This window comes from Colletes latitarsis, chromosome 7 (assembly GCF_051014445.1).
Source record: "Colletes latitarsis isolate SP2378_abdomen chromosome 7, iyColLati1, whole genome shotgun sequence".
NCBI lineage: Eukaryota > Metazoa > Arthropoda > Insecta > Hymenoptera > Colletidae > Colletes > Colletes latitarsis.
Genome location: NC_135140.1, coordinates 10,763,413 through 10,775,634, shown reverse-complemented (window position 1 = coordinate 10,775,634; position 12,222 = coordinate 10,763,413). Strand labels below are relative to the sequence as shown.

General features: G+C 35.4%; 1 protein-coding gene across 7 annotated transcripts in view; it reads left to right on the top strand.

Annotated features, from left to right (window-relative positions):
• The window catches only part of LOC143344116 (E3 ubiquitin-protein ligase Rnf220), a 281,343-nt gene that overhangs the window by 69,546 nt on the left and 199,575 nt on the right, over nt 1-12,222 (top strand). For 6 of the 7 annotated variants that reach the window (XM_076769829.1, XM_076769824.1, XM_076769823.1 and 3 more), the window contains one exon: nt 2,550-2,687. The exons of the other annotated variant lie outside the window; for it this stretch is intronic. In XM_076769829.1, coding sequence (XP_076625944.1) covers nt 2,550-2,687 — 138 coding nt within the window. The remainder of the gene's footprint in view (nt 1-2,549; nt 2,688-12,222) is intronic. 7 annotated transcript variants of the gene reach the window in all.

Here is a 12,222-nt window from a genome sequence, read left to right as displayed (position 1 = left end):
TCATTAATATTGATTCAGAGTTAAAACCCACGTTATAAACGGCCTACGGATTTAATATTAGATATTTTTATTTTCGAAACATTAAATCTCTTGTAATCTAAAAATATTAGATATTTACTATATTTTGGAACATAATAGTTTGAAGACAGCGAGGTACGAGTACTTGAACACTCTTGGGGAATTAAGTTAGCCAATATAACGAGGAGGAAAATTTTATACTCTGTTTCATAAACATGGTGTCTAACTTTTGTCTCCTCGTCATCCTTAAATTGTCTTGTCATTCTGACGTAAACATAGGATTTTTCATACGTTTCAAATAATCGCCCACTTGTTTCGACAACATTAAAACTCAAAGAATGCGTTAAATAGAAATTACAAATAATATTATTGACTGCAAAAGCAAATTAAAAGATTTCACATGCAGTTAAAATGTGTCAAAAAATTTTACTTACTATTCAAAGTCAGGATCACCTTAATTTTTTAAAACGACATTGCATATCTTGTTCTTCGTATTATCGTTCGTGTCAACAACATTAAAACTCAAAGAATGCGTTAAATAGAAATCACAAATAATATTATTGAATGTAAAAGCAAATTAAAAGGTTTCAAATACTGATTTTAACGTTTGAAATTTTTTAATTTTGTCGACTTTCACACATTCTCCAACTTTTTTCTCGAAAACGGGTAAGAATTCGGGGATATGTCTAATGACCAAAACTGATTGTAATTGACCCCCGCAACTGAATATAATTTTTTTAGAACGATTTGGAACATGTGAAATTTCAGGGGAATCATTCATTCATGATCAGACATTATATTTTCGGTAACGAATTTTTTTCTCGAAAGTGCGTAGGAATTCGAGGGTATCTGTATTCACCAAAAATGATTGTAATTGACCCTAAAACCTAGAAATAATTTTTTTAGAACGATTTAAAATTTTTCAATTTCGTCGAAAAATTTCAGCAGAAACTCGAATTTTTTTTCTCGAAAGTGCACAGGATTTCGGGGGTATCTCTATTCACCAAAAATTATTGTAATTGACCCCCGCAACTGAATATAATTTTTTTAGAAAGATTTGAAATATTTTTTTTCGCCGAAAAATTTGACCACCTACCCCCTGTTGATTTTTCTTGAAAATTCGTTTTTCATTTTTAATAATTTTGTTTGACTCTCTATAGAAAAGTTGTTTAGTACTTTTTTGTAGATACCCATTAGCTCTACTTCAGAAAAAAGTTTCATTGAAATATGATCACTATTGTAAAAGTTATGGCTGTTTGAAAATTGAACCATTTTTATGGGGTTTTTCTCATTTTACGGGGTCAAGGAACAACTTTCTCAATATTATTAGAATTTCTACATATTCTGCATCAAAATACGCGTAGTTTGCTTTTTTAAACATTAAAATCCCTCAATCCGTTTAGGAGTTATGATGTTTTAATGATTTGCACAAAATTACGGGCAAACATTTCTGGCCAGATATTATATTTTCGGTGAGGAATTTTTTTCTCGAAAGTGCGTAGGAATTCGGGGGTATGTTTAATGACCAAAAATGATTGTAATTGACCCCCGCAACTGAATATAATTTTTTTAGAACGATTTGATATTTTTTAATTTTGCCGAAAAATTTCAGCCCCTACACGAATTTTTTTCTCGAAAGTGAGTAGGATTTTGGGAATATGTGTATTGACCAAAATTAATTGTAATTGATCCCCGTAACCAAAAATAATTGTTTTAGAACGATTTGAAATTTTTTAATTCAATTTTTTAATAACTTTTTAGTGAGATACTATATAATTCTTGATTTTCGTCTTATTTTGATCTCTAGAATCTCTCATTAAAATTTTTCTCAGAGGTGATCGAACACCCCGTATATCTAAGAAATTGTAGTTCTATTTAAAAATATTCATTAATATTTCTAAAATAGCACAATATTATTATGTCCTAAATTTGCGCGAAATCACCTATAATTTTAAAATTTAACTCAAATTTTGTACATAATTCTCTCTCTCTGTCATAATTTAAGTGGGTAAGGACGGAACAAAATCAGAAGTCAAAAAATAAGGGGCCACCCTAATATGTACTATACTTTTCTACTCCAGACGCTGCATTGTATAGGATTCTAAATATAACAATGAAAAATCACTCTCACGTTATTGTTTTAAACATAAGGAATGATAATTTCACTAAAAATCAGTCAACTGTGATACAAGATGGTACAAGTGCATCCGACTCAAACGTGAAATCCTAACTGTCAAAACTCTAATTTAAATGCAGCTCGTGTTCCTGTCGTCTAATCTCACTTGAATTTTAAACAGAATTGTTTTTCACCTCACAATCTGGGGAATGCGTGAAAAAGTAATGGAAAGTCGAGAAATAAGGACCACCCTAACGTGCATTATTTTGTTTGCGTCCGGTGACTCGACTCGCTGAACGTAGCGCAGAGTTAATCGTACGCGATGGAGTTTGCATGAACCTTGTATTAATGTGTATAATGTGTAGTTATTCCTGATGACGATGACTGATGACCGTTGTTATGTGGGTGATTCTAGTGGGGCCTGTGTTCGGGGGCCGATGCGGCGCGGAGGCGCTCGGGCTGGGGTTAGGGCTGTCGCTGGGCCCGGCCTACAGGTTCGCTCTGCCCCCGGGACTCGCTGCCAAGACCACCCGCTGCCTTGTATTCGACCAAGGTAGGCCTACCAGCCATCTTCATTACCGCCACATGCGATCCCAGATAGAACCGATCCGATTTACGAGCCTCCTCCGTACACTCTAACTGTTCCCGTCACGCGTTCTCCTCTTCCCGTTCTTTAAAAACCGCGACGGTGGACTCTCTTCAACAGTTACGGCGTCACTGCTACCGGAAGATTGGCTCACGAGATCCTGTACCTTCGAAGATTCGAAATTGAAAACGCTCGAGTCACGATGGACGTTCGAATCCCGACTTCGAAACGATTCGAAGCGCTTCTTTTGGGACTATGGAGATTCGAACTACTTGTAACCCGTGATTCGAGACTTTGAAAGTCTTGGAGATCTAAAATTTTGATTGGTTGAACCTTGAAGTTCGTATAAATCGACGCTCGACGATAGTTCGATAATAGGAGTTCGGTAAACCGGGTATCGATTTTTCGTTCTGATAAATGGAATTTTACTGTAAATTAAAATTAATGGAAACATATAAAACATAAACGAAGTTGAAGTTCACCACGATACAAATAAGAAACTGAATTTGCAATTTTGTACTATTTCACCATTGATCCGAACCTCGTATTATACTTGCATATAAATGCATAATAGTATTATTCTTACGAAATTGCGATTTAAGTGTGAATAGATGGATTTTAGTAACGTTTCATTTATTCGGAACAAACTATTTTCAACGATTTGACTATATTTATAATATGGTTCTCTTAACTGTGGTCCATCATCTGTGTTAGGTCAGTTGCAATTCGAGATTTAGGCTATATTCGTCTCGTTCGATTGACAACACAGGTTGCCCATATTGGCAAGTAGTCGATGAAACTTCACAGTTTATTTTGGCAGGTATTATTCATAGGTGGAAACGACGAGTTTTAACCCTGTCACAACAGCGAATTTAACCCTTAAGTGGACTCTCAAACTCAACAGAATTATTTCACTTAACGTTGATTTTTACCAAACTGGTAAATGGAAATCAGCTTTAAAGCATTTAAAAAATAATGAACTAATAGAGGATTACATTTTACAATATTATTTTAAACTTTCAGCAGTCCCAATGATCCACTTAAGGGTTAAATGTTTTATTTTCTATTACGTTTCTTACTTTAGATCAGAATTTAGTAATTCGAGATTTTTTTTTATATTTATGCTTGAAAACGAGTCAAATGCTTTGCAATCCTCCATCCTCCCGCAAAGTCGTTACCAGTGACCGAAGAAATGCTAGAAAATGAGATAGACGTTGTCAACGATCGATCGATCAAGCATAATCCTTCAAGGGACGATCGATATCAAGATCAGGACACCGTGGCGATATATTGAGACGAGAATATCGATTGCTCTGTTCATTTCCGCAATTCCTGGGGCTTACAGTTGTCCATCGATCCCCGAAACCTAACTATAAGATCGACTTGCGCGTTTGCACGCACTAAGCCAAAGAGCTATGCTCATCTTCGTGTCCACAAATCTAACAAGACCGATTGCAAACAGGCTTGCAGTTTCGTCAGCTGGTTCTAAACTGGTTTATATCGGTAATGCACACCGTCGTACATTAGGGCGAACTATTTGTAAACGTCCTGAAAATCTGAACAATTTCGTTAACAATAGATCATGCAATATTAGGGTAATCATATAGAAAAGAATTGCCTTGTTTGGATCATCATTGTACTATCCAATCTGTTGAATTTACAAATATAAAAAGGGAAGTTGCCCAACTTGTCTCTGTTGAAAATCTTTAGATATAATAAAAAACATAAATTACCATTTTGAATTGAACTAATTCAACTTTGTAGTTATTCTGAGAAAACAGAAAACGTAACAAACTTACTAGTACGTAACGTAAAACTGTAGAATGTAAACTCTTATTAATGCAAAGAGTAGATATATAAAATATTCAAACTATTTACCATTAAGTCACATTTTTTATAAAGTTCAATTTTACAGTCGCTGTTTAATTATTTTTTTGTATTAATGTACCAGATTATAAATATTAAGATATATAGTTAGGAATTAAATTTTGAAAGTACATTTTCCGATCGTGTCCGTAATATTAAATAATTCTTAGCGAACGGATGATAGAAGAAATAATTTTATTCGAAACGATCGTAATCCGGATAACCCAATCTCCTATGCGCGCAGGTAGAAATTCGTTCCCGGTTTCAAAGACGTTTCGCGTGCGGAATTCTTGTTTCGAAAGCCTCTAAATTATGCATTCGTCAGGTTCGCGGAAAAATGCACATGACTAAGCTATGAGAGCGGAATTTCAAAGGGAAGACAGTAACTCGTTTGAAGCTTTCTCGCTCTCCTCGATCATCGTTGCGTCGAAACGACGAGAATCTTACCAGGAACGGTGATATTATTTTTCATAAACGCGGCATAAATGGCCGTTTCGTGTGATTGCATGGATCCTGCGGGATGAACGCGTTCCTGGTTTCGCTCTAGTTGAAACGGAGAGGGTAATTCCAACGATCGCGGAGAATCCATGTCTCTTTTCCATCTAATATCGCCGTGAATGCGTTGGACCACGGAATATGTTCTGAGAATGCTTTAAAACTTGAAAAAATTACAAATAATTTTAGAGCTACTTGCAAATTTGTTTATCACAACGTGCGTATAATACGATGATAGTCGAATCGGAAATATGTTTAAATTGTCATAACGATTTCTCTCACATTCAGTTTTATTAGAGTTTAATAATACAGCATTTGTTATTTAATGATTTTTTTTTTATTGTTTTTCGTTGTAGCTACTCAAGAATTATTATTCTATATTAATAGAGAAACCTAGTGAGCTGAGATTCGAATTTTTCACACACGAAACGCTAGAAAGTTGCATTATTGCGTTGAAGATTAGCACGATTAGATTCTTAGTAATTTTATTCAATCCGGTGCATATTTCCAATAGGAATAAAATATATTTAATACACCAACCGAATGTTTTTAATATGTCCACATAACGTGACAATAAAATGGGCAATTATCGTTGTCGTTAACGTTGAAATTTATTCATCGCGCGAAATCTATTTTTATAGAGCAGTAGACGACTAATTAAAACGGTACGTTATCAATATGCCAGAGAAATAACGATTCCAAGGGCTTAAACATGGGAAGAAAATGGCAAAAACCGAGACTTCCGGGCTTGCTTGAATCCGTTTACTTTCTATTACTACGTTTTCATCGCGGGATAAGATCATTATGCCGGTCTCATCCCTCGTTCCCCATGTAACGTCTTGCATCGCCACCTTTTTGGCCAACATCCCCCCCCTCTCCCCCCTTCCACCACGGTTCTTCCCCACCCCGTTTGCTTTTCGCCTCTTCGTGCGACAGTAATTTTACTTAATTAAATTCCGTTCTTTCTGCCTTTGCTACTACGACCCCTCTGGCCATCCCCGTCCTTCTATCGCACGGTGAGGATCGTCACTGATTTTTCTCGGCTGTCTTCTCCTCCCATTCGAGCTTCAAACGATTTTTCCACAATTTCGTGCTCGTCGAGGTAAGCTAAAAGCGTTGACAATACGAGACAGAAACTACCCACTTTCTCCCGTCGGTCCACCATCGAACGTTCACGAAATTGTAATTAATTATTTAACGCCTTTCGTGGTTTGGTGTTTTTGCATCCTCGATCGCGTTAAATACTTTTCCACGACTCTTCACGTTGAAACTTGCAACTGTTTTTCTTATTCTCCGATCGAGAAGAGAAATTATAATATTCTGTTAGAATCTTCGTTATTTGTGTATTTTTTAATTATTTTATGTAGTTTTTCGAGTTCGTTGCACGAGATATACTCTACGAAGATCGAAATGTGTATATAGTATTTGAGGACGTTCGTCGTTTGTTGTGTTTTCATCCTCGATCGCGTTAAATACTTTTCCACGACTCTTCACGCTGAAACTTGCAACTGGTTTTCTTATTCTCCGGTCGAGAAGAGAAATTATAATATTCTGTTAGAATCTTCGTTATTTGTGTATTTTTAAATTATTTTGTGTAGTTTCTCGAGTTCGTTGCACGAGACATGCTCTATGAAAGATCAAAATAAATATATAGTATTTGAGGACGTTCGTCGTTTGTTGTGTTTTCATCCTCGATCGCGTTAAATACTTTTCCACGACTCTTCACGCTGAAACTTGCAACTGGTTTTCTTATTCACCGATCGAGAAGAAAAATTATAATATTCTATTAGAATCTACGTTATTTGTGTATTTTTTAATTATTTTATGTAGTTTCTCGAGTTCGTTGCACGAGACATACTCTACGAAGATCGAAATGTGTATATAGTATTTGAGGAAGTTCGTCGTTTGTTGTGTTTTCATCCTCGATCGCGTTAAATATTTTTCCACGACTCTTCACGCTGAAACTTGCAACTGGTTTTCTTATTCTCCGGTCGAGAAGAAAAATTATAATATTCTATTAGAATCTACGTTATTTGTGTATTTTTTAATTATTTTATGTAGTTTCTCGAGTTCGTTGCACGAGACATGCTCTATGAAAGATCAAAATAAATATATAGTATTTGAGGACGTTCGTCGTTTGTTGTGTTTTCATCCTCGATCGCGTTAAATATTTTTCCACGACTCTTCACGTTGAAACTTGCAACTGGTTTTCTTATTCTCCGGTCGAGAAGAAAAATTATAATATTCTATTAGAATCTTCGTTATTTGTGTATTTTTAAATTATTTTGTGTAGTTTTTCGAGTTCGTTGCACGAGACATACTCTACGAAGATCGAAATGTGTATATAGTATTTGAGGAAGTTTGTCGTTTGTTGTGTTTTCATCCTCGATCGCGTTAAATATTTTTCCACGACTCTTCACGCTGAAACTTGCAACTGGTTTTCTTATTCTCCGATCGAGAAGAAAAATTATAATATTCTGTTAGAATCTACGTTATTTGTGTATTTTTTAATTATTTTGTGTAAACTGACGAACATTTCGCGGCGGTTGCTTGTAACTTCCGTTAAAGATAACAAGAGATTGTTATTTTGTCTACATCGTAACGGCGAAGGGGAGCTTGCGATTCAACAGAAAGATAGATAAAGTGTAACCATGTAATATATACTATCTCTGAATCGAAATAATTAAGATATCCTGAAAAGAGTAAAAAGAGGGTGCTTTAGACTTGCAAATGGTCTTCAAACTTCTAAATACAAAGTAGAAGCCTGTACAAAATATAAAAAAATGTACACCCCAGTTTACGAAATGTAAAATACAAAAACAAAAGTACGTAGTAATTTATGGAAAATCCTAAGTACAGAGGTATTACAGAATATCATAAAACACCCCATATAACAACAAAGAAAATCCAAAAATTAGTGATTTAGACTTGCAAATGGCTTTCAAACTTCTAAATACAAAGCAAAAGCCTCCACAAAGTATGAAAAAATGTACACCCCAGTTTACAAAATGTAAAATACAAAAACAAAAGTACGTAATAATTTATGAAAAATCCTAAGCACGGTATTACAGAATTTCATAAAACACCCCATATAACATCAAAGAAAATCCAAAAATTATACTAGAACACAATTCGTTCAAATTACAATCTTAAATGATTATTAAACGGTGTGAATGTTACGAATAAACAGATGTGCTTTTATTCGTTATCTGTTATTCGAATAAAATGTCAGTGTTCGATATAAAACGCATCGAATGGCGATAAATTTGAAGTGCCATGTACGACAGAGGATCTGAACGGTGGTTGCAGGGATCAGTAATGATTTACATTGAACATCTAGCAATTGCACGTGGCAAGATGTCAGCAAAGCCATAAACGAGAGGAAAATGTCTCTATATAACAACAAAGGGAATCCACAAATTATACTAGAATATTTTTACTCGTGGTACGTGTACCATATGTAACTGTTATTTATTCAAACTACAATCTGAAACAATTATGTTACGAATACACAGATGTAAGATATACTTTTATTCGTTATCTGTTATTCGAATAAAATGTCAGTGTTCGATATAAAACGCATCGAATGGCGATAAATTTGAAGTGCCATGTACGACAGAGGATCTGAACGGTGGTTGCAGGGATCAGTAATGATTTACATTGAACATTTAGCAATTGCACGTGGCAAGATGTCAGCAAAGCCATAAACGAGGGAAAAATGTCTCTATAGTGGGTTTCGTTGGATAATGTTTGCGGGTACTCGTTAAGCGTCGTAAGAATCAAGGGGAAGGAGAAAAGGGTGGCTTGGCGAGGACTCGGGGGGCTTTTTATTACTACTTCATCTGCAATTAACATTTATGGACGGCGACTGTCGGCTGGAAAAACTAATTAAATATTCCGTGGCACGCCGAATAGGGTTGCTCCTTTACTTACGACCTTGACTGCCAAGAATAAGGAGCGTAAAGACGAAATAAAGAGATAAGAAGTGAAAATACTATTTAGAAGCGGCTTCTTTGATTAAATATCGCATAAATTCATTGTCGCCCTAGCATTTCGCGAACGTTCGAAGAGAAACGTAGCAAAAAGGTTCTGTTTCAGCTCTCATCGACGTTACACGAGTATCTTGATCTTGAACTTCGTTATAATGTTAATCGACGTTATAACAAGTACGTATGAAATGCATTCATTAACCAATCAGTGTTTAATTGTTTGATAATTACACTTTATAAAGATAAGTTTCGCTTGTGTAGTCGAAGTTACTCAAATTACTAAATATTTTTAATTAAATCCACGAGTAAGTTGAAAATAGTTCTGTGTTCATAATTACACTCAACTATATTTGTCGTCACATTTTTATCATTGGTTCTTATTATAATTGCCATTAAAGGTAATAAAAAGAATTACTTTTATACAAAATTTTCATGATACTTTAAAAAATCCTCCATCGACTGTCTGATCGTTTTTGATAAGATTATAATTATAACGCACAGTTTGATTTCTTTTGTACCGCGCTCCAAACTCGCCGTAACAGGGGTTTTTAATAATTATTGCAGCGAAACCTATTTTATTTCGAACGTCTATACGATTTATGACACGATACTGTTTTTTATTTTTGTTTGTACATAAATTTGCATAACACACGAATGATAATTGAGATCGATTCGAACGTCTGTAAAACACATTTATGCGCCGAATCACGCCGTACGTACTGCAATTTGTTACCCGATTTTTTAATATATGGTACAATGTATCATCGAAACGAATAGTTATTTGTCCTCTTTTTTTTGTTTTTTTACTGCGCAGTGAAACTGGATCGCCGATTAATTTCTTTCAAACTCGGCAGTAAATAAAGCTTATTACTTTGAGTGCGTTTGTTTCTGGCAAAATAATACCATAATACCGTAACGTACAGCCTATTCTTCTACGAACTAACTAATTTTCCATAAAATTTACTAACAGTGTCGTTCCTGTTCTTCTTTCTATTAAACTGAGGCTCTCCAGTGGCGTGCAATTATTTGTTCCGAAGATTCGAGTAGCCACGAATCACAAAATTCTAAGAGTAACTTATCTTGAACAAAGTCTAAGGCAAACAATTTTATTTCTTTTTTTTTCTGTGGAAGATACGAGCTTCGAATATGTTTTAATTTTTTAAATAAAACTTTTCAATACGAACGTCCACAGCACGATAAAAAGAAAAATACAAAAACAAGAAGAAGCTATCGAAAAGGGTAGTAAATCGTAACAAGCTGACAAAATCGACAGTTACGGTTCGTGATAATGACAGAGAAGTTTTCATTCGGTAATTAAACCCGCTTTCTGATTATTTGCCGGTTTTTATCGATCTCCGGCTAAACCTCTGTGCGCAACAATATCAGAGCGCGAGCAAAAGGAAATAAAATTACGAGCAACCATTAGTAGCGGGAAAGAGATACTGAAGCGCATCGTAACGCAAAACGAAATTTGATCCTTCGATGGGAATTCGCGTGCATCCCTTATTCGGGCGAATTGTAACGTAGGTTCTGTTTATTTTCGAATTATATCGAGGAGTATAATGATATCACGGGAGATGAAAATAACAGGAGGGGGGGCGACGCGATTACAAGAAAGGCATCGAGAAAACGAAAGAGTTGCAGAACGCTCGTGAAACGGACGTTAAGAGGTTCGATGGGGTTTATTATACAGTGTCGAAGAGAGGCGGCGTAAAGGGAGGATCGTTTCTGTTGCGCACGGTGAATTTTTCGGCACGGGAAGGTCGTCAATTAAACTGCTTTGCTGGCCATCTTCCGCGTCGATAGACCGGCGGCGACCATTTTTGAGGGTCTCCCGCGGGCATCGGCCAGTCACAGAGGTATACATATAAATTTTAACGGCTACTATGTTGCTCCTTAATATCCCCGTGGCCAGTTTTCGTCCCGAGTTACAGCCTTTCCTAGTACAGCGGTCTTTCTGTGGCACTGCTCGTAATCGTGTTGCATCGAAACCGCCCGGCCTTTGCGGCCTCTCATCAAATCTCGCCTGCGTTCTCACGCAACTTTTAACGTTCCGCCATCTTTGACCTCGAATTCAGGTTCGACGGCACTGACAAGTAGACTGCGGATGTTTATGCAAATTGTTGTTTTAGAATTTTTATGTTTCAATTTTTACTGAATTTCTAGCTATTACGTGCCCTTTCTTTCTACACCCATGGCAAATTATTTCATTTTTATTAAATTTACGTGAACTATTGGAATTGTTGGATTATTGTTGTTTTAGAATTTGTATGCTTCGATTTTTACTGAATTTCTAGCTATTACGTGCCCTTTCTTTCTACACCCATGGCAAATTATTTCATTTTTATTAAATTTACGTGAACTATTGGAATTGTTGGATTATTGTTGTTTTAGAATTTGTATGCTTCGATTTTTACTGAATTTCTAGCTATTACGTGCCCTTTCTTCCTACACCCATGGCAAATTATTTCATTTTTATTAAACTTACGAGAACTGTTGGAATTGTTGGATTATTGTTGTTTTAGAATTTTTATGTTTCGATTTTTACTGAATTTCTAGCTATTACGTGCCCTTTCTTTCTACACCCATGGCAAATTATTTCATTTTTATTAAACTTACGAGAACTGTTGGAATTGTTGGATAATTGTTGTTTTAGAATTTGTATGTTTCGATTTTTACTGAATTTCTAGCTATTACGTGCCCTTTCTTTCTACACCCGTGGCAAATTATTTCATTTTTATTAAACTTACGAGAACTGTTGGAATTGTTGGATTATTGTTGTTTTAGAATTTTTATGCTTCGATTTTTACTGAATTTCTAGCTATTACGTGCCCTTTCTTTCTACACCCATGACAAATTATTTCGCTTTTATTAAATTTACGGGAACTATTGGAATTGTTGGATTATTGTTGTTTTAGAATTTTTATGTTTCGATTTTTACTGAATTTCTAGCTATTACGTGCCCTTTCTTTCTACACCCATGGCAAATTATTTCATTTTTATTAAACTTACGAGAACTGTTGGAATTGTTGGATTATTGTTGTTTTAGAATTTGTATGCTTCGATTTTTACTGAATTTCTAGCTATTACGTGCCCTTTCTTCCTACACCCATGGCAAATTATTTCATTTTTATTAAACTTACGAGAACTGT